General features: G+C 47.9%; 1 protein-coding gene across 1 annotated transcript in view; it reads left to right on the top strand.

The window, feature by feature from the left end:
* The first annotated feature begins 1845 nt into the window (after nucleotides 1–1845).
* Nucleotides 1846–22757, top strand: part of LOC119803907 (aldehyde oxidase 1) — a 50610-nt gene continuing 29698 nt past the window's right edge. Inside the window, exons 1-15 of the mRNA XM_038315386.1 lie at nucleotides 1846–2142; nucleotides 5959–6016; nucleotides 6870–6966; nucleotides 9118–9226; nucleotides 10135–10261; nucleotides 12815–12876; nucleotides 13994–14086; nucleotides 15712–15792; nucleotides 16921–17065; nucleotides 17900–17992; nucleotides 18814–18965; nucleotides 19142–19235; nucleotides 19688–19797; nucleotides 20703–20887; nucleotides 21822–21984. Coding sequence (XP_038171314.1) covers nucleotides 2101–2142; nucleotides 5959–6016; nucleotides 6870–6966; nucleotides 9118–9226; nucleotides 10135–10261; nucleotides 12815–12876; nucleotides 13994–14086; nucleotides 15712–15792; nucleotides 16921–17065; nucleotides 17900–17992; nucleotides 18814–18965; nucleotides 19142–19235; nucleotides 19688–19797; nucleotides 20703–20887; nucleotides 21822–21984 — 1611 coding nt within the window. The 5' untranslated portion in view covers nucleotides 1846–2100. The remainder of the gene's footprint in view (nucleotides 2143–5958; nucleotides 6017–6869; nucleotides 6967–9117; nucleotides 9227–10134; nucleotides 10262–12814; nucleotides 12877–13993; nucleotides 14087–15711; nucleotides 15793–16920; nucleotides 17066–17899; nucleotides 17993–18813; nucleotides 18966–19141; nucleotides 19236–19687; nucleotides 19798–20702; nucleotides 20888–21821; nucleotides 21985–22757) is intronic.

Raw genomic sequence — 22757 nt, 5'->3', positions numbered from 1 at the left:
AGGGCTTCACTGGCTCCTTCCTAAGTGCTGGCATTTGTCAGCCCCACCCTAGTAATGCCCAAGAGCACCGGTTGGTTCTCAGCTTGCTCCAGCAATCCCAGGTTCAGCCTGATGCTCAGTCTGGAGCCACGCACCTCCCTCAGAGGCTATAGCCTGCCTTCCCACATGTCCCCTCCTCCCTTGCAGTCCACCTCCCAAATCTCAGGTCCAGCCCCTGAAATGCCCCCTCCTGAGGCATTGACAAAGACTGGGCAGAGGTTCCCAGATATCTCGGCTTTACGAATCTAACCCCTTCCCTCTGGTACCACAGTTGCTTCTTGCACATTGCTAGAAGCGTGCAACGTGATAGAAACTCATAGAAAAGATTTTGACAATATCCAGAAAATGTACATACACATCTACTGTTTGTTTCTGTAGCCCCACGTTTGGGAAACCATCAAAAATTCTCTTAGACGAATGTCAGGGCGCCACGGTTTGTAATAGCAAACAAGAGCAGCAAAAGCATCGCATGCATTGCATCCCCCTAGAACAAAAATCTGAGCAACTGCCAGTGGGTGGCAGCCATTTGAAAACCCTGTGAGATGAGAGCATCTTTTCTAAGTCAGTGACCGCGGAAGGGGTGACTGGCGTGGGAAAAGATTGTTAATTTGCATTTTCAGCAGAACGTGCTCCACGGATAAAAAGACTTAAACGCCCACCAGTTTTATTGGTGCAGCAATATGAATGTTCTTGTTTTTAAATAGATCTATGGACAAAATAAAGCATATAACTTTGCTTTTTTAGATTGTGTGTGTACATGTTTGTGTAAGTATGTGTGTGTATGTATGCATGCCTGTGTGTGTTATGTGTGTATGTATATATGTGTGCATGTGTGTGTTATGTGCACGCCTGGAACCCTGGGATGTCAGAAGAAGGGAATCGGATTTCCTAAAACTGAGATTATGGATGACCATGGGAGTTGGGAATTGAACTCCAGTCCTGGACTGGAGTAACAAGTGCTCTTAACCACTGAGCCATCTCCCCAGCCTCTATCAAACAAAGCATTTTTTAAAAAAGGAAAAGCATGCCAGGTATGGTGGAGTACACCTTTAAACCCAGCACTCAGGAGGCATAAGCTGATGTCTGTCAGTATAAGGCCAGTAAATTTCACACTAGCCATAGCTATAGTGTGAGACTCTGCCACAGGGAAGAGACAGAAGGAAGAAGGAAGGAAAAAAATGTGTGTGTGCGCGCGCCCGTGCGCGTATGCATGTGCGTTCACGTACTTTGTGTCTACTGATGCATTTAGGCATAAAACACGGCATCTGAAATTTGCTTGCCGACACCCAGGAAGCCAGGAGGTGCTAACCACTCCCACTAAAGCCCCTGGAGTTCTGGAGATGTGGGTTATTCTCTTCTATGTACAAACTTGGCAGCTTTCACAATAAAAACGTGGTGTAACCCAGCATTCCGGAGGCAGAGGCAGGCAGAGATCTGCGAGTTGAGGCTAGAGCTCACAGACAGCCAGAGCTACACAGAGATGCCCTGTCTGGGAGGGAAGGGGAAGACGTTTTTGCAGGAATGATACAATCTAGGCTGGTGCACTAAGTGAGACAAGGTATGAAAACTAGTTTGATCTCATTTGAGATTTCCCAAGTTTTATAATGTAAGAGATGGACACAAAGTTGCCCTCAGAGCATAGGTTTTAAGTATGTAGGTAAGTTTTTTTTCCAAGTAAATAAATGTGGTTATTTGCCTTTAAGGGCACTGTTCTCTCAGAAGTGACTCAGCACTACAGACAGCTTGACCTCCCCCTAAACAAGCAGAGAAGATGCAAATGAACAGGAAGCCATTTCCAATAAGCAAGTCTTGGCACCCTCTACCGAGACCTCCTTTGCCTGCAGCGCTGTTATAAAGCAAAATTGAAAAGATGCCGCAAGATTTCCGTGTGTCACCTGCTTGGCACGGTCCATAGGTGTCAGGAAAGTTTTCCTGTTAGGAACCGGGCAGCACTGGCTCTTCCGGAACTTTCTGGGCGGGCAAGCCCCTCCCCTCGTCTCAGGCAACTTTTTCTCTCTGGTGTTTAGTGCTGCCCAGGACCTGCTGGGAACCTCTGGAGTCATGGAGCCCACGGAGCTGCTCTTTTTCGTGAATGGCAGGAAGGTGAGAGCCCCGGGGCTGCCCACGCAGGGAGGCCCCTGCACGGGTGCCTGGTCCTTTCTGATCCTGAGCCCTGCTTTCCCTGAGACCTTGGCGCAGATAAATTTGCCTCACCAACCTGCACACAAGAGACTAAGGGTCTAAGGGCAAGTTTCAGAATTGCCTGAATCCCAGGGCCTCTTCCTACTCCACATCCCCTTTCCATGGCCATAGCAGGATACCCTAGCCCAGCCCCTTCCCAAAGAGCAGGGGAAAGTTCGTTCTTATCCATCCTGCACTGCAAATCCAGCCCTTCCCACCCTCAAAGCCCCAGCTAACAGCATCTTCCAGCCCCGATTCTCAGCTTGTCCAGGGGAGCGATACCCACTTTGACAGGACCACAGTGATGCCCTGATTCAGGCTTCTCTGTTATTTCTCAGAGGAAGCCTTAACTTGTGAAGTCAAAGCAAGTTCCTGGCACAGTACAGCTTGCCAGAGCCAGGCTCTAGGGACCCCGCTGACTGAGGCAGTTTGTTTTGTTTTCCTTGTGTGTACTTTGACTCCTAGGACCTTTACGACTGTTCCAAGCAAAGCCTGTTGCTTGCAGACAGCAAAGTCCCTGAGCATCATTTAAAGCCGAGGTCTGGCAGTGACCTGGCTTACTCGGAATGTTCTCCATAGACACTGACAGCGCACTGAGGGGGTGGGCAGAGCCCTGCTGTCTGTCCACGTGCCAATGTTCCTCTATTGGGATCACCTGTGGTCCCTGAATTTGGCTATGGGCAAACGGAGCCGCTTCCCTGGCTGGCACTGGCTGACCCTTAGGAAGCCAAGGAAGGTTTAGCACCAGACTTTCATGAGACTGTTCTGAGGCTGTGAGTTGATTCAGACAGTTGTGGGTTTGTAAAGTGTTTTCTTGAAGCTCAGGATCTCTCAAATTTAAACGCCCTACGAAAAAATTTGTCATTCCTCCCCCGCTTTATGGTCCTCACATGGGATAAGATGGATCCTTCATGGGCTCCATTAGGACCCCAAGTGACCAGCGTGAGGGGGAGCTAGGCTAATGGGGTGAAAGGGTTGCCTTGCTCCTTCGTGTTTTCTTTTGCATAGCAGAATAAGCACGGGAGTCTTCTGTCCACACTAAACAAGCAGGGGGTCCCTTACACGCCTGCCGCTCACCGAGGTAGCCTCATGGAGGTCACTCCTTTACTAACGGGGACCATGCTTCTTACTGCACAAGGAGCGATCATGCATATTCAATCCGTGGTTTTGTTATCAGCCTAACGCATGCCAAACTGTGTTTGGGTTTATGGGATACAGCAAACCACAGAAATGATGAGGCCCCTGCCGGTGTGGAGTTAACACGCCCTGGGGTAACAGCTGACGTCATATAAAGAAATGGAGAGAGTGATGTGTCGGGCGGTGGCAGGCACTGGCGTAAGAACACTGAGATGGGCAGGATCTGATGGGGTGGGTGAAGGAGACACTTTGGTCTTTTAGAGCAGTGTGTGGGAGGAAGTAGCCAAGCATCCGTGTGGGGAAAGAACATTCCAGGCAGAGAAATCCAGGGGCAAAGGCCCTGGGGCAGGAGAATGTTTCCATGCTCAGAGAATAAACTGTTGGGGCTGGAGACGTGGCCAGGAGCCAGAGTACAGGTGATGCTGGGGTTTAGTTCAGTGAGGCAGCAGCTGTGGAGTCTGACGTCTCTCACCTTCTCCCTCCCTGCTTCCAAAAGGGAGCTCTTCACAAGTAGTACAGCTTCGTGTTCTATTGATTTTTAAGAGTAAATGAGCTGTTTCTTATCTGAAGTTTCCTTTAATCTCTCAATCCCACCATTGGCACCGCTGGGGGCTTCCAGGAGCCTTGGACCGGGTCCTGGGACCAAATGTTCTGTGATCCCTTGTAAAATAGACTCTAGAAATACTGGTTTGGTTCTTGAATTATCTCCCAATCCCACAAAACAAAGAAACATTATGTCAGCTTTCCCCTCCTATTTTTGTCCCTCCCAGTTTTAGTGAAGGGTGTGTTTCAACACTGGTAAGCAAGTCGAGAGTGAGGGGCTATTCAGAGAAACACAAAAAGACACTGGAAAGAAGGGTCCTATGAAAAGCCGGACTTCTGTGACTCAGGTCTGCCTTTGCAAGGCCTCCCGGAAGACCTTCAGGGGCTGGTGATCTACATAGCACCCCTCCGGCTTTTGATGTTTGTTCTTCAGGAGAGGAACACTGAATGCAGTTATAATGAAAGTTAAAAGTCCGTGTACTGTCTGGATTCGAGTGGCATAAAAGACACACTGCCAGGCATTGAAAGTGTCAAACACAGGGACTCCGGCTTTAATTCATTGGAATTAGTTGCCCTCCAGGAAATCCTGGTTCCAGAGCAGAAGAGGGGGTCATAACACGTGGTGGCAGGATCAGGAGTTCCCTGGGGGCGTGGCAGCTGCACGGTTGGTCAGAATCGTGTCTTAGAGCTGCTGCTCCTGCAGACAAGGCTCTCAGGCAGCAGAGTGGCCGCAGAGAGACCTGTGAGTCTGCTGTTACAACTGTGGAGGCTCAGGATGCTAAAGACCTGTGCTGGTGGTGGCAGCATAGAGGAGAATCGTTTCCAGACATTCAAGGGGCAGAACCTGGTGACGCTGATTGCAGTGGGCAGAAAGAAAGAAAGAAAAAGTTAGAAATAACCTTAGATGTTCTGGCAGAGAGAGAGGCACTGAGCTGGTTGGGGAAAAGAGGGACGAGAATAAACTCAATATATAACATGAAGGTTGTCTGAGGGTTATTGTGTAGTCTTCCTTATTGCATGTTCCTCAAAAGGGCTTGCTTTGTCCTGCCGGTACCCGAGTAGAGTCACAGGGGAGGAGTCAGCACTGGATGTGTGCTGTGCCTTCTCCGCCTTCCTTCCCAGAGGGACAAAGTTGCACAATGTGGAGAAGGATGATTAGCATTTCAAGCAAGCCATGCTTCTTCAGCCTGTTCTATGATGGCCAAAGGAATCTCAGATGCGTGGGACATGAAAGCAAAAGAGAATACAACCTGGCAGCCCTCAGTGGGAGAGGATGAGTTAAAAACAAAGTAAAAATGCCACAAATCCATTACTTTATGTGATAACTTAAAACATTCAATTCAAGTCTTATTTTATGTGTATGTGTGTTTTACTTACATATATGTCTGTGCAGTAATGCATGCTCAAGACATTAGTTGTTGAATAATTTAATCAAAACAGAGAAAGGGGGATTCTAGGGAGCCATGGACTCATCAGTTTATGCACCTGGCTCTCTGCCAGCCCAGTTGCTTATGTGTGCCTAGCTGCACAGCCTTGCGTGTGCCTAGCTGCACAGTCTTGCATGTTCCTAGCTGCACAGCCTTGTGTGTGCCTAGCTGTACAACTTTACGTGTGCCTAGCTGCACAGCCTCACAGCCTTATGTGTGCCTAGCTGCACAGCCTTGCGTATTCCTAGCTGCACAGCCTTGTGTGTGCCTAGCTGCACACCCTTACATGTGCCTAGCTGCACAGCCTTGCATGTGCCTAGCTACACACCTTTACATGTGCCTAGCTGCACAGCCTCACCCGAGCCTAGCTACACAGCTCTGCATGGCTCAGCACAGGCATTTGCTGCTTTAGGCTGGGTATCTGGGACATGGATGGTCGCGGTCTCCACTAACTAACAGGTGTCTGAAGTTTCAACGGACAGGCAGGGTTGGGCGTTTGCACATTCACTGTGATGTTAATGCTTGCACACCCCGGGTGCCTTTCCCGCAGGCTGGCAGGGTCCTAGGCAGTGTGAACATAACTCACACCAGCCCTTGCTCTGGTGTGCATCATTGTGTTTCTCTCACACAGGTGATAGAAAAGCATGTCGACCCTGAGATGATGCTGTTACCGTACCTGAGGAAGACCCGTATCCTTTGCTGTGTGCTGTGAGCGCGTGTGTTTGTAAGTCTGTGAGCCTGAGGGTCTGTGTTTGCGTGTGAGTGTTCCCAATTGCTCAGCCCCAAAATAATCACACAGAAATTAAATTATTTAAGGCACTGCTTGGCCCGTTAGCTCTAACTTCTTATTGGCTAACTCTTACATTTTAATTTAACCCATCTCCATTGATCTGTGTATCACCACATAGCTGTGGCTTATCTGGTAAAGTTCCGGCATTGGTCTCTGAATGCTCCATGGCTTCTCTCTGACTCTGCCTCCTTTCTCCGAGCATTCAGTTTAGTTTTCCCTGCCTAGCTCTGCTCCCTTATAGCTATGCTATAGGCCCAGAACAATTCCTTTATTAACCAATGATGTTCACAGCATACAGAATCTCACATCAAGAAGATATTTGAGAGAGCAGTTAGAAGTCTCCGCTGACAAGATGCAGGTGAATGACTCACTGTGTTTCTAGTGTGACACGGATATTTCATAGAGCATTTATAACATAACATTTTAACATCATACAACATCAGAGACCCACACGATGATGAGGGCAGATATCCAGTGTGCCCCCACACGCACATTCTCAGAGCACTGCCGTGCGCAGCCTCCTCTTCAGTCTGGCCCTGTTTTTGGCAGACTGAGCTCCAGCTCCATACAAAGGATGGGTGCAATCCCTAACACACAAAAGGAAACAGGAAATGATCAGACTTAAGCAGCGGCCTTTGGTGAGTCGACATGGAACTTTCCTATGCATGTCTATGATGGTGTTTTGTGCTAAGTCCTGGCTATTCTGGACATAAAGCCATAGAAACCGTGATCTTTAACTCAGCCTCTTCCAGTCCGACTCCCAGGCACGAAGTACGGCTGCGGAGGGGGCGGCTGTGGCGCCTGCACGGTGATGATCTCGCGGTTCAACCCCAGCACCAGGACCATCAGGTACCTGCGGCAGAGCCCAGCTCTGAGCCACCTCTGCGGTCTCAGCTTTATTTCCTCCTCTCTTGGCGACCGTGCAGGGCACATCACCGTGCGGGAAGACCTGTGCGGGCACTGGGGACCCAGGGATAAATAGGAATACGGGAAGGGTGGGGACATGACCTCAGCAGAGCTGAAAGGCGCCGACTCTGCCGTCTGGGAAGGAAGGCCAGCGAGAGAGGACCGTGGAGGAGGCAGCCGTGCTCGCGCATGCGTAGTGGGGGCCTGAGAAAAATCTCAGTGCTCGCGCATGCGTAGTGGGGGCTCTGTATTTATCTCCAGCGCATTATTGTTCCACATCTTCATCTGTTCCCGTCTCTCCCGTCTTCTGGGATATTCCCATCATGCATCTGTCAAACCACCTCCCACATTCCCCACGTTCCAGATGAGGTCTAGGGTCTGAGCAGCAGCCAGGGCTATGCTGGGCCTGCCTTGGCTGGGACACCTCTCCCTGCCTCCCAGCCTGGCTGCCAGCTCTTTAGGGAACCGGAAGTTCTCTTTGGGCTCCTCTCTTACCGATGCTTCAGGAGATCTTGGGTCGCCATGTTATCCTTAGCCCCTAAAGGGGGATTTTGTCTTTATAGTCAGTGAAAGCTTAGCGCGTTCTCTCAGCTCTGCCCATCACGAGGAGTCTCGTTCAGCTCCGTGCTCTCCTCCACTTTGAGCCACACATCCGGCATCATCTGCTGTTCATGCTCAAATCCTTCAGGTCATCCAGATTTAGTGGACGGATTAATATTCCCACTCCTCCCTGACTGCCCACATGAGTTGATTCTCTTCCGCTCCGTTCATTCATTTGCTGTCCCCCCATTCATTCATTCATTCATTCATTCATTCATTCATTCATTCGCTGTCCCCTCCATTTATTCATTTGTGGTCCCCTCCATCCATTCATTCACTTATTCATTCACTGTCCCCCATTCATTCATTCGCGGTCCCCTCCATTCATTCATTTGCGGTCTCCCATTCAGTCATTCGCTCTCCCCCCCCATTCATTCTTTCACAGACAGACCCCTGATCTGACGCTGTTCACCCGTGAGTCCCAACACCTGCAGCTCCACCTAGCACAAAGTCAGTTACCCAGGATTCATGTTTATTTATTGTTAGGTGATATATTTTCAGTCTTTTGTTTTTATTATATACAAGCAAACTTCATATAATGCTTAAATGTCCAAATTTTTCTAAGTTTTCATGATTAGTTTTCAAATAATTCAATTGAATGGCTTTTTCTGTTACATTATTTTGAAGCCTCAAAACAAACACCAAGTAGTGGATTATTATTAAGGATTCATCAATAAACCTCCTTATACACAGTGATCATGTCCAAGGCTCTTTGCTTATGATGCATCTACACTTGCACAATTAAAGAACATGTGTATTTTAAAGCTATTTTTATGTCTTCCAGTGAACTGTCTCTGAAAGAACTCTGAGAGTATTTACCTCTCAGGAGTGGAGGGAATCCCATTTCTAAAGCCTCTATTAATAATAACCATTAGGACATTTGAAAAACATTTATAATTTTATCTGATAAAGTGGTGTTTCTCATTGTTAGGTTCAAATCTTTGCTGATTATTCTGGGTTTTGAACATGGTACCCGTTGCCCATCTGTAGCTGTGGTTAGTGAGTGAGAACATCGTAGGGTTGTTTCCAGTCGGGCATTTTCAGCAGTGGTCCTGTGGGGTGGAGCAGCTCTTCACCTGAGGCTACCTCTTCTACTGAAGAGCGACAGCAAGCTCACTTCACCGCCCACGCAGCCTTCACCCAGCTCGACCCACGCAGGACGAAAGCGGCTTTAGTTCATAGCCAGTCACTTGCATTTAGAGAGTGTCAGCCCCGACTTGAGAGGGAAGTAATTAGATTGGTGGAAGCTTTCAGGGATTGGAATCATGAGGTCTAATTTCCATTCTGCCACCGGCTCTCCAGCTGTGACCCTGAATTCATCACTCTGGTTCTAGAACCGTTTCTGTAAAATGCCTATGTGCTGAGATTGAAACACAGACTCAGGGCCTGGGAGGTCACTCCTGCCTGCCTACGGGAGGTGCCCACGGGGCGCTCGGTCCCCTTGTCACGGGATGTCGTGTAGTTTGTCACGTGTGCTTCTCTTTGCATCTGAAGGCATCATCCCGTCAATGCCTGCCTGACCCCCATCTGCTCGCTGCATGGCGCAGCCGTCACCACAGTGGAAGGCATAGGCAGCACCACCACCAGACTCCATCCTGTTCAGGTGAGGCTGCGCCGCTCCCTAAAGGGACTCTGAGCCCCCGAACCTGAGAGTGGGACGTCTGGGCCCCGCTGCTTGGTCACGGATGACAGTAAAAGTCTCTGGAGCTGAGGATAAAGCTGGGATGCAGGGATGGATAAGGAGCTGACTTCTCAGGAATGTGCTCTTGGAAGACTAGAAGATTCCCCGTCCTAGGCAGATGCTGGCCTGACCAGCTTTGTTTCCTCTGTGTTTCAATTAGAGGGAGCTATCCGTCTTGTACCTCCCAAAGCCTGAAGGAAACACCAGCCATGTGCATTGACACATACAATTTTTGTTGTTGGAAAATTAGAAATAACTTTATTTAAAAGCTGAATTAAAAGTATCAGACTCCCTGCTCCTTCCCAAATGCTGTGTGAGCTTGGACTTGTCAGAGGAAGATGTAAACGAGAGAGAGAGAGAGACAGAGAGAGAGAGAGAGAGAGAGAGGTGGAGGTGTGCCCACGTTCATTCCCAAGTGTTTGCATTATCACACTTTTTCCATGTTTTCCAACTTGAACAGGATTCGTTCATTTCTTCCAAGGGCTTCCTCTGCTGCAGGGGCTCACACTCTCCCTGCACACTGAGGAGTCTTTCACAGACATGCAACGTTCCCTCAGCCTGACCTAACAGTTAGTTGATCTGGCGTGCTGCTGGGGTGGAAATCACAAACTCCCTGGCCATGCAAAGCCTCAGAACCAGTGTTTGAAGTCCAGCCGAGCAGCTTATGGGGCTCAACCATCAGACTGGCCCAAGGGAAGCCACCTGAGATGTTTGCTTTCGGGGGCCTCCTCTCCAAATTTAGTGAGCTCAAGAATGTCCTGGGGACGCCGCTCTGACTCTGTAGGCCCGGAAGAGAGCGCAAGGTCTGCATTTCTAACCTTTGCTTCTAGGAGAGAATTGCCAAGTGTCATGGCACACAGTGTGGATTCTGCACTCCCGGGATGGTGATGTCCATGTATGCCCTGCTCAGGAACCATCCAGAGCCCACTCTAGATCAGCTGACAGACGCCCTTGGTGGTAAGTATGCTTTTATTTTTACATGGTGATGACAGAAATAATTGGATACCTCCAATATGTCATGTGCTAAAATAATTGCTAATTGTAAATTCATTTAAATATTATTATCGTCATTTCGTAGAAGGAGAAGCTGAGCTTTAGAAAAGGTGGTTTATTAGAAATGATCCCTGTAAGCAGAAACATTGATTTCTTGATGTCAATCTGCAAGCCAGATCTACACATTGACTTGGAAGAAGAGGAATAGGGGCTTTGGATGAACACTCTGAGAAATTTCAGCCCACCATGCAGAGTCCACCTGGAATCTCACTGGGGTGTTTGGCAAAGGAGACAGATGGAGAAGACAGTATAGGTGGCAGGTGTCATGCTGGGTTTGGTTACCATCACTGCCTGTGGGCCCAAGGGGAGAGTCAGCAAAAGATTCTTTAGCAAAAGTAGCTTCTAAGTCATGTGATAGGCGCCCTCACCACCACAGAGCAAGGATCAGAGAGTGTCTTTGTGTACAGCTGGAAGTCAGGATGAAATCTACTAGGGATGCTTACTTTAATGACTCTCTCTCTCTCTGTGTCCATCTATCTGTCCGTCTGTCCATCCATCCATTCATTATCTATCTATCTATCTATCTATCTATCTATCTATCTATCTATCTATCTATCTATCATCTATCTATCTATCTATCTATCTATCATCAATCTACATCATCATCATCTCATGTGTGTGTGCATGTGTACATGTGTACATTCATTGCTAATGTTCTGAACACATTTTAAGCATTAATAGCTTCTCAAATTCTATGTCTGTCTGCTGAAATGCTCCCTGGCTTTGTTTCTCTTTGTCTCTTACCTCTTATTTTCCTGTCCAGGGAACATGAGTCTAAGCTTGCTTGTTTGCTTCCTCTACAAAATATTTCAGGGACACTCAGAGCAAACACAGGTAGAAAGGTGTTTCCCAGCACCTAAACTGGATCCTGCCTGATTTCCAGGTGGTCGCATTTTTCTTTAAGGCTCTTTGTGTTATAAACATTGATGATGCATTTTCAAATTTTAGTAGCTTAAGACAAGAGTGGGCAATGTATAAATGATGAAGATTTGAGGAAATCTCTCAGCGGAGAACTCGATCTTGTGCTGTTTCTGAAATGAGGCCTCAGGAGCTGGGGAAATGTGCTCAGTCAGTGTCTGGCTTGAGCTTCTGAGTTTTGGTCACTATCACCCATGTAAAAGCCTGGGACGGATGGTGTATAATCACTGTCCTGGGGCAGGAGAGTGCATCAGACACCGGAGGACCCCTAGAACCCATTGGCTAGCCAGCTTCCAGGTTCCAGACTCTGTCTCAAAAAAGGTGTAGAGAAATTGAGCAAGACACCTAGTGTCAACCTCCAGCCACCGCATATGCTCACACACACGGTACACACACCAGTAGATGTGTACATAGAACACACACACATGCGCACACACACAGTCACAAACAAATATAATGTGACCTCATATTGGGGGTGGAGTAAGGACACAGACCCACTGTGAGAGAAACACCGACCAAATCATCTATTGCAGTCACTTGTGTGTGTAATTGCCTCCAGGTTCAGAATCCACCCACTTTCCCCACCTTTTCTTTACTGTTACAGAATAGCTTTGGTCAACTGAAACTTTCCTCTCTGTGTCTCTCTTCTTCCTCCCTTTGCTCTGCCTCTGTCAAAACTGATAGCTGCCGTGGTAAGTATTAATTCTGAGAGGAATCTTCCCGTTGTCTTTAAAAAAGAAGACCCTTCACTAGTAACAACTCGCATGGACCATAGCACAGGATGCCAAGTGAAACAAGCCAGGCCCAGGAGAACAAACACTGTATCATACGGACAACCTGGAGTAGAACAGTAGCAGCAGGGATATGAATGGTGATTGAATAGCGATTACCTGAGGGTGGAGAAGGAGAAAATGAGGACTTATCGATCAAAGATTGCAAAGTTTATTATGCAAAAGAAATAAATCCAAGAAACGCAATTTGGTTCCCACAGCTATCCATACTATGCTATGTAAACAGTTGTCGTGAGGGTCAGTCTTTGGTTAAATGCCTTCCTCCTGGTTGAATGATTAAATAAATAAATGGCGTGAGGAAACAGAGTGTTAGGTCTGCTCACAGTGCAGACTGGGGGATACTTATCTCAGATACACCAATCACTAATCAGTTGATTAGACACAGGAGGGTCAGTAGCGTCTCAACAAAGTGGCTATTGTTTTAAATTGAGCTCTTGATTGCAACTACAGAACAACTTTTTGTCTTAAAATCACTGTGTCCTTTGAGCATCTGTCCTAAGAAGAGGGTGTGAGATGTGTCCACAGAGAGTAAGTACAGATGGCCGAGATGTTAAAATATACTCCAGGACTCTTGGCTAGATATCCCAGGATGCTGATGTAAAAATGAAATCTCAAACACAATATTTCAAAATTAAGGCGTCAAACAGAGCTGTCTTCTAAGATGGGGTCCTTCACGCCAACATTCACCTGGCGTTCCATGGCTCTGTCCGGGGTTCTTGAGTAACCAGACCTGCTCTGTCTCCTTCAGGAAATCTGTGCCGCTGCACTGGATACAGGCCCATAATCGACGCATGCAAGACTTTCTGTAAAGTGAGTAGAAAGAAATGCATGGCCGAATGCATTCTTCATGAAAGAAAACGAAGCAGCGTAGGAGCTCCCTGGTGTGTTATGGCAACAGTTATTTTTACAAACACAGGACCACTTCTTAGCTTAAGGTCTACAACTCTTGTGTGTCATTTTGTCCTGGGCAGGAGGCTTTAATATCATTGCCTGGGTAATCAAATTGTCAGCATCCAAGCAGTTTGTCTTTGACCCTAAGTCATTCCTCCCTAGAAGCTGCTCTTGACCTGTTTGCCTACATCAGGGACCCTTCCTGGGTGCCCACAGCCCCCTGCAAATTTGATATGTGTGTGTGAGTGATCCAGCATAGCCCCGGTCACAGTGTGGTCCAGCGTAGCCCTGGTCACAGTGTGGTCCAGCATAGCCCTGGTCACAGTGTGGTCCAGCATTGCTCTGGTCACAACATTGTCCAGAATAGCCCTGGTCACAGTGTGGTCCAGCATAACCCTGGTCACAGTGTGGTCCAGCATTGCCCTGGTCATAGTGTGGTCCAGTGGTCCCTGCGCCTTTGCATGTGTTTACTGGACTATTTGACAGTGGAGGCGATCCCTCTCCAGGATAGGGCCACCATGTGCCAGTTAGAAAGCTACTCAGTCATTAATATTAATAGAACTAACAAACATTTTTAAAAGTTGCCGCTTTTTTCTTTGTTTTTAGACTATTATATAAAGTAAAAAGCTCTTGTGGAATTTTAATACACACTCCATCATTGTTGGTCCTCCCCCACCACCAGAAGGTCACTCCTGCAAGGTGAACTATGGGATCAAAACCTCATAGATAGGATCAGAACAAACTGTCAGTTCTTGTTACTTCCTTTAGTGGTATTAAAATATTTTTAGTATCAATAATTAATATGGTTAATGTTTATTGTTGTATGACAGGATTATCTAGTAAGACCTTTATTAAATAATTGCTGGTATTCAGAATTTTGTAAACTTGGTTTTCATTAGAGTTACCTTCAATATGTTGAAGTGTAAACGGTTTTCTTTTACAGTGCCTTACAATATTGGTTCTGCAGCTGTAGGCACCCAGTTAACAATAGAACCCCCAGGGAATTTTCATTGGCTTGTTTTGTTTTCCCCCATAGGCTTCTGGCTGCTGTCAAATTAAAGAAAATGGGGTGTGCTGTAATGGGGATCGAGGAGTCAATGGATTGGCGGAATTTCAGGAAGGCGATGAGGTCCGTGAATGGGGCGCTGTCATAAAGGTGTTTGAGACCTGAGAAGCCACTGACCGAGTCTTTGGAAGAATCAGTGGCTGCTGGGGTTGACAATTTCGTCTATGTCAACATGCTCCCTCTCCCATGCCCACTGTCTCCATACAGTCTAAAGATTCAGCCCAGGAGGAGATTGGGGGTGGAGATAGGAGGGTGAGCAGGTCCGTGGTGCAGCCGGCTGAGAGGATGCCTTCTAACTGCTGTGTAGCATAGCGGGGTGATCGTGTTTGACAATGGGTTGTCTATTTCAGAATAACTAGTAGAATCTTTAACATTCTCCACTCAAAGAACCAATTCATGTCTGAGATACCAGATGCTAAACAATAACAAGATCGTCTCATGCATGTGTGTGTAATGTCACTCTGCCCCACAAATAGATGCAATTATTAAACCAACTGCAAGATAAATAATCTGTTTATAAACCTGTCGCATCCACATGGTCCCTCATTACTCAAATCCGTCCTACTCAAATGCTGCTGTCTGTAGGGCAGAAAAGCACTGATCCCCAGGGTCTCTCGGTTGTGAAAGGGCATCTTTAGTGACAAGAAGCAGAGTGAAGATGGAGGGAAAGAACAATGGCAGGAGAGGCTGGGCTCCAGGTCTCCCTTAGGTCCTCAATGTCTGCCTGCTCCTGCCTGTCTCCTCCGCTGCCCCCAGACTCGGAGGGAACGTGTAGGAAGCTGAGGAGTGCAGAGGCATGCTGACACCTGCAGAGTTATTAGAGGTCAGGTCTGCAGCAGAATCCTTGGCTGGCAGCTGGGACCATGTCCAACGAGCTCCTGTTTGTCCTCTGTCTGTCTGTCTGTCAGCCTTCTTTGGGGGGGGGGAGGGGTGAGGTCCTGTGGGGCCCATTCTGTCCTCAGATGATCATAGAACTAAGCCTGGCCTTGAATTTATGCTGTTCCTGCCTCTGTCTCCCAAGTTCATGATTATAGGCACGCGCCACCATCCCTGGACTGTCTGAGCGTCTTCTTCCGGTCTCGTTGCACTAAAAACTTAGAGTAGAGGAGCCAGACAATAATATAGTAGTCACCTCTTGACTACAGATTCTCTTCCTGTAATCTGAGTTACTTGTACTTAACCATATTCTGAAAATATTAAGTGGGAAATTCTAGAAATAATGTAGGTTTCAAAATACATTCCATTATGAATTTCATGGATTCTCTCACTGTGAACACCCCTGGGTCCCTTGGAAGGTGAACCTCCCCCCCCACTTTGTCCAATGTATCCATGCTGTACACCTTACCTGCGCACCTGTAACTGAGCAGTTGCCATGGTTACCAGATTGACTGGCACAGCATTGCAGTACTTGTGTTCAAATAGCCATTGCTTTACTTAATAATGGCACCAAGCCTGTATGTTCATATATGCCAAAGAGTAGTTTCAGGGTACTTTATTTTTCAGGGAAAAATATGTTTAATACTAGAGTGTGTTGCTAAGATTTGCAGTAAGAATGAATAGGAAAACTGGAGTGTGTTTATGAACCTTCTAAAGTTCAACCTGCCTGTAGTTTTGGATACCCACAGGGATAGATGTCCCCTGAGAATAGGGGACACTACTATAACTTCTGTCATTTTCTCTTTTTAAAGACAAGTCCAGAACTCTTCTCAGAAGAGGAGTTTCTGCCTCTGGATCCAACCCAGGAGCTGATATTTCCTCCAGAGCTAATGGTAAGGAAGGCAGCTGCTCACTTTCCTGGTGACTTGTCAGGGGGAGTCTTGTGAAAAGCTGAGGGCACATCTCTCTGACCTCATCAGAGACACGTCACTGCAGCAGACAGGGGTTAATGCAGACTTCACAGCTTGTCCAAGGGCAGAGAATTTGTAGGGTGCTCAGCTCAGCATGAATGGGACATCTACATTACACCCATTCCTTCCACGACTCAGGGAACTTTGAGAAAAGAGGGTGGAATTAATGTCGTCTAGAAACGACAGGGTCATTGCCGCATGAACTCATTGCCTACACAAGCTCAATCCAGTCAACATTCAGCATGGAGATGTGAGAGGCTCGCGAGCCCCCACCCTTATCTGACACAAATAAAGGCAGCTGAGGAGGGAGGGTCAGTTTCCTTCAAGGATGTGACCACTTACTTCTAGGTTGTCCTTGACCCAGTGGATGGCCCTGTATCCGGAGTCTATGGACATCACACATTGTACTCAGTAGGGTTTGGGGAGAAAAGAGACTTCAGCTGGGAGGGTGGATACTTAAGTTGGAGGAGTTAGGTGGAGGAATGGTAGGGAAGATAATAAAAGTGCATGTGTTCATTTATGAAATTCTCAAGGAATTAATAAAATTGTATAAGAACAAACTGATGGGCAAATATACAATGCTCGCCTGTCATCCTCACCCCAGAGTCCAGAGTGTGGGCCCAGCAGGAGGTGGAGAGGGGAGGGTGGAGCTGCCACGGGGGTGTGGGGTGGACTTGAGACACAGCTGATGACGTCTGTCAAAGTCATGAGGCACAGTCAATGGGCTTCAGTGTAGATGTGTTTCTCCTTCTGTCTATGCAGAAGTTCATGTTCTGTAGAGGATTTGGCCAAACGAGCACATTTTTATGTTAGTGAGCATCAAAATGAGTTACTGTGAGTTTCCCGAGAGCCAATGGGAGCTTCAGTTTCCAGGTCTAAACACTGCCCATCTTCAACTTTGAAATCTGACCCCTGGTGGAGCTATATTTTATGTCACACAATTTAGTTTTTAGAAGATAAGTGTTTCTTTTCTCTGTTTCAATAAAAATCGAATGAGAAGAGGAGGGAATTTGGTCATAAGCTCTCGTATCCCTGCTGCCTTGTTCACAGACATTGGCTGAGAAACAGTCACCCAAGACCAGGGTGTTCAGAGGCGAGAGAATGACGTGGATTTCCCCAGTGACTCTGAAGGAACTCGTGGAGGTTAAATTCAAGTATCCCCAGGCCCCCATCGTGATGGGGAACACCTCTGTGGGTATGTGAACCCCCTGGGATGTCTTATGAGGGAAACAAGAATCACGTGGGTGTGTTGTCAGGAGCTCAGCCAGGAAACCCAGTGTTGTTCAAGAGATGTTCCAGCATGAGAAACTGCCTGCCCTGTGCTTCAGAGGTGCAGAGGCTGGCTTGCTGGTCCCATGCCAACCCAGCAGCAAGGCTAGCCTGGGCTTCAGAGGTGCAGAGGCTGGCTTGCTGACCCCATGCCAACCCAGAAGCAGGGCTAGCCTGTGCCTCAATGGGGCAGAGGCTGGCTTGCTGACCCCATGTTAACCCACCAGCAGGGCTAGCCTGTGCTTCACTGGAGCAGAGGCTGGCTTGCTGGCCCCATGCTAACCTAGCAGCAGGACTAGCCTGGGCTTCACTGAGCACAGGCTGGCCCAATGGTAGGCCAGTATCAGGGGTGCCAGTGTTCTGGTTTTCCATCTGGTGCCTACATCATCCTGAAACTGTTCTGTCTGTCATCTCTGGGTGCTGTCTCTGTGAGTACAATGTGATTTACTTAAAAGGCAGTGTTAGGGTCTTCTCCTTTTCCACATAGGCCTAGGGTGGCTGCCCATCTCTCTGCAGGGCCCCAGGATCTTCTCCCAGTGACATCTGAGTGTACTACATAGCACAAGTTTTAGGGCTAACAATTCTAAAGAGTCCTCGAGTTTTAGCGGTCACTGGCTCTGCTTGTGGTTTGCAATAAACAGCCCAATAAAAGGAATCAACTTTTATATGTCCTAAGACATAGGGTTAATCATGATTCAAATTTAAGAGAGTAGTCAAAATCCTTTTATTCTAATCCTGTGTCTCTCCCATAATCCCTCAGGGCCTGAAGTAAAGTTTAAAGGTGTCTTCCACCCCGTCGTAATTTCTCCTGACAGAATTGAAGAGATGTGTGTTGTGAGCCAGGCCGGTGATGGTGAGTTCTTACCCTCTGTGTTTCCCTGGAAGTGCACTCCCCTGGTCTGCCGCCGAGTCCAGTGATGGGCAGCGGAGAGCTGTTTCTAGTGAGACTTCCCAGTTTCTCTTCAGACAGAGCTGGGAAGGTCTGGAGGGAGTCCAGGCAGAATTCTCTGAAGTTCCAGTTGACACAGTCTGAGAAGTCAGACTGTCACTGAGGGACTTTTCTTCCAACTGCAGTATCAGGGAAACTAACAAGGATTCTAGGAGGATCTGGGCCATGGAGGAGAACAGAAGAAGCAGCGGAATGAGACATTCTGGCTGCTCTCCAGAGCGAGGCAGAAGGAAATGCGTGGGGGTTAGGCCTCTGCAGTCTGGCCTGTTTCATTCTCACAAAGGGACTGTGGTTAAATGGCAGTGAGACCCAGCAGTCCTCAGGATGGGGGCTTGGGATAAAGTCCCTGAAATCCGATTCTTGGCGATGACATAGTGTATCTAAGATCTTGGGGTCGTGACTGAGCCGAGTCTTAGTTTTGTCTTCTCTGAAGTGAACCTATTAATATCTCGTGGTTGTGTTTACATACGTGGAGGGTTTTTTTATTACTATCAGTATAATATGTGATACTCAGTCACCTTCACGCTCTCCACCACCGACTCCACCATCAATCTACGCATCACCGCCATCCCCACGCCACCGGCATCACCGTCACCATCACCACCACGACCGATAGACGCAGCAGCGTGGATCCAATATCAAGATTCCTACGCCTGTAGCTCTGGTCTAACTCTTTGAGGTCATCACCTACCACACGGCATCACTCACGGGAGACTTTATTTCAGGGCTGACCCTCGGTGCTGGCCTCAGCCTGGATCAGGTGAAGGACATTCTGGCTGATGTGGTCCGGAAGCTTCCCGAAGAGAAGACACAGACGTACCGTGCCCTCCTGAAGCACCTCAGAACTCTGGCCGGGTCCCAGATCAGGAACATGGCTGTATGTATTCAGCAAGTCTACTCTGGCACTCGTGTCTTTGGTGACTGTAACTGGTGACTCCTTCCCGTTCTTTAAAAGAAACCAAAAGAACAGCTCTCCGATGTATCACTTAACTTTTATTTTAGTGCTGTGCTTCATAACTGTGTAACAGAAGTGACAGTGACCACTTTCTATAGTCTCTAGGGGGCCACATCGTGAGCAGACATCTGGACTCCGATCTGAATCCCCTCCTGGCTGTGGGGAACTGTACCCTCAACTTATGGTCCAAAGGTAACAGCAGTTTCTGTTCGGGGAGTTACTAAGCTTGGTTTGTTGCTCTCCCTCTGAGGAAGCAGGAAGTCCTGTGTGGAACATGACTATTCTCTATAACATCTATAATTTCCTTTACCATTCTGAGTCTGAGAAGTCGCTCAGTCTGTCTGAAAACTGTCTCCCAGGGAGGAGGGCTAGGCTAGAGGAAACATTTTAAGATTCTGTCAGACCTCACACATGCGCACACACACATACACACACACACACACACACACACACACACACAGAGAGAGAGAGAGAGAGAGAGAGAGAGAGAGAGAGAGAGAGAGATATCACACACACAGAGAGACATCACACACACACACACACACACACACTGCCACCCACAACAGTCCATAGAATCATTTCCCAAGTTTGGGAAGTTTGTTCAAGAGACTAAAGATTCCAGAGGAGGTGTCATTTCTCCACAGATGGAGATCGACAGATCCCCTTAAGTGAGCAGTTTCTCCGCAAGAGTCCCGATGCGGATCTCAGACCTCAGGAAGTGTTGGTCTCAGTGAGCATCCCGTGTTCCAGGAAGGTAAGGATAGCCCTTCCTCTCCACTTCAAGTGGCCCCACCGGCTGTAGCCTGAGCAGGCTCAAGACACAGACGTGTGTTTGCAGAGGGGATGAAGTTCACCCTAGGAAGTGACAGGGGCCACTGGTGCTGGGGGGCGGAGGGGCTTGGACACAGTCACTGTCCCCTTGCTGTGTAACCTCTGCCACTTCTAGAACTTAGGAGACCATCTTTCCTCTTCCTCTGCCCCAAACTCTAAAGTTGCTTTTCCAAAGGCGTCCTTTGCCCTTTCTGACGTCTTCCCTAAGAGAGACAGCTCTGCCTAGATCCTGGGGCCTGAATGAAGCTGAAAAGACATTTGCAGGGGACCTTTCAGGGGGAAATCACGCGTTTGAAGTTGGATACCCTGGGGCTTGAGTTCTGGTTTCAAGACTTGAACTAATTAATGAATCACCCCAAGTCCATGGCTCCTCATTTGTAGAGTGGGAGAATCAAGCCTGCCACAGGAGATGTGATGGTTTAGGCCGACTGCCGTCCCACAGAAGCACACTGAGTGGCTCAAATAATGGAGCTTTAGTTCCTGGGACGTCTAGGGCTAGAACTCTGATATCGAGGTATCTGTTGGTGACGTCTTGTAAGACCTCGGACCTTGACCATAGTTGCCTTTCTTTTACCATTTTGTGGTCCTTTTCATGTCCTTGTCCAATTTGTCTCTTCACGGACACCAGTCAACTGGGATTAGGGTCCTGACTTATTAGGGCCTCTCTTTTATTTTGACCCCAAGAACTGAAGTACTAAGGTTTAAAATTCAAGCGTCTGAACTTAAGGAACATAGGACAGAGGCTATAACAGAAAGTGTGCTGAAATCAAATACCTTTGGCTTGGAGTTGTCTCTCAGGGGAGTTCTGTCTGTGGCTCTTTCTCTCAGTGGGAGTTTGTGTCAGCCTTCCGACAAGCCCAGCGCCAGCAGAATGCACTAGCGATCGTCAACTCTGGAATGAGGGTCCTCTTTAGAGAGGGCGGTGACCTCATTAAGGAGCTTTCCATTGTGTATGGCGGTGTTGGTCCCACCACCGTCAGTGCTAAGAACTCCTGCCAGAAACTCATCGGAAGGTGAGACGCTGTGTCCTTAGCTTCCAGGTACCCGAGCCACCTGCCCTGTGGGAAGCTGCAACAGAAAGAAGACAAAATGCTTGGGATCTCCCGGTTTGATGGCTGGAAATTCCAACAAGATATCATCGTCCTTGTTGCTTCTTGGCAAATTTAGAAAGGAGCATTCTGTAATCTGTGTACATAGTGTGTGAGCGTGGATGCATGTGCACGTGTCTGGTGTGTGTACATGAGTGTGTGTATATGTGTATGTAAGAAAGAGACAGGGACAGAAAGGGGGTCAGATGCTCATTTCTTCTCATATGAATTTACATTCTTTTCTAAGGGGAATCTGAAGATCTTTTTCTGATTAAAAATAGAGCGTGTGCTAACTGGTTGCTAACCTTCTTTTTTGCTTACCTGAGCTGTTTTATCTGTAGGTAACAATAGGTAATCTTTCTTGAGAACTTTCTAGATGAATTAAGAGAGAGTAATGATTCAGCACGTGTGTTTTAAGGCTTCAGTGGCTCAGACTGCCTGGTGCACATCTTAGCTCAGTCTCCTTTACTTCTTAATTTAACGCAGTCAGTCTTTTTCACACCATGGAGCCTCCGTTTCGTGGCCTGTTACAGAGAACCAAACCTACCTCATGAGTGGCTGAGCAGGTTACATATGTGAACACACACACAGTGCTACCCGGGAGCTGGTGAACAGAAATGTCCTAGGAGTAGATGAGGCAGGGAGTGACTCCTGGGCTCAGGACTTCTGATGGGTGAGGATATGGTGAGACCCAGCCAGATGCTTGGAGAGTTGCTGAGCATCCTAAACTCAGCTTTCCTGGCTGCAGACCCTGCTCTCCTGCTCCCCGTAAAGACTGCAGCCCTGGGCCTTATGCATTAGCCCAGCCTGTGAGATCATGAGCCCTGGCAGTCTGAGTCTCCTCCCGTGCCTCTCACAGGCCCTGGGATGAAGAGATGCTCCACACAGCGTGCAGGCTGGTTCTGAATGAAGTCACCCTGCCAGGCTCTGCTCCCGGGGGGAAGGTGGAGTTCAAGAGGACCCTCATTATCAGCTTTCTCTTCAAGTTCTACCTGGAGGTGTGCCAGAGTCTAAGGAGAATGGTAAGTGGAGCCATTGTGTGCACTGTGATGCCCAAAGCAGGGGCAGCGGACCCTGCTGAGGATCCGTGGACCGGAGAGGATGAGAAACTAGAATCACATCCTCCCGATGGCTTTCACTGGGTGGTCTCATGGATGGCTGTATGTCTGAAGAGGGATTACAAGGAAGGCACAGACCTGCACAGGGGTTTGCTTAACACCTCTCAGTTATTACGACTTCTCATCTGTCTGGATAATGCTGAGAAAACATATTAATGAGGTGAATGCATTTTCTTCCCACCTGCTGAAGCTTACCTTATTGTGTGTGATTCTTTGTCTGGGTTAACCCTCATTCATACATAGATGGCAGCCACCCCCGTATTGGGAAGTGAGTCAGCAGCGGGAGGAGGCTCGGCGTGGTCCCAGCGATTCAGAGGATGCTGGTTAGAATGACAGTTCTTGGCGATGCTAGTATTCCAGAGGCATTCTTCTGCTTTCCCTGAGCGTAGGGCTAATGTGATTGTTGCCCAGAGAAAGCATGCCTAGAAAAAGTTCTCTGAAAATCATTTTCTGGGTGAAAGGAACTTGGACCTAATGGTCCACATTAGCCTCCTGCCACAATCAACCCAATTAGACGAGATGCCATGATTCCTTGCCTTGTATAGAAATCAGACAGTAACTTTAAGTTGGAGGGAAGAGGTGGGAGAGGGGGCCAGTTGGATCAAAACGCATTATACAGAGCTCTCAAAGAATTCCTAAAAGATAATACATAAATAAATCAATAGAGGACAGGAAGT

The sequence above is a fragment of the Arvicola amphibius genome, chromosome 18 (genome assembly GCF_903992535.2).
Source record: "Arvicola amphibius chromosome 18, mArvAmp1.2, whole genome shotgun sequence".
Taxonomy (NCBI): Eukaryota; Metazoa; Chordata; class Mammalia; order Rodentia; family Cricetidae; genus Arvicola; species Arvicola amphibius.
The sequence above is the reverse complement of the archived record's forward strand: the minus strand, read 5'-3'. Positions and strand labels throughout refer to the sequence as shown.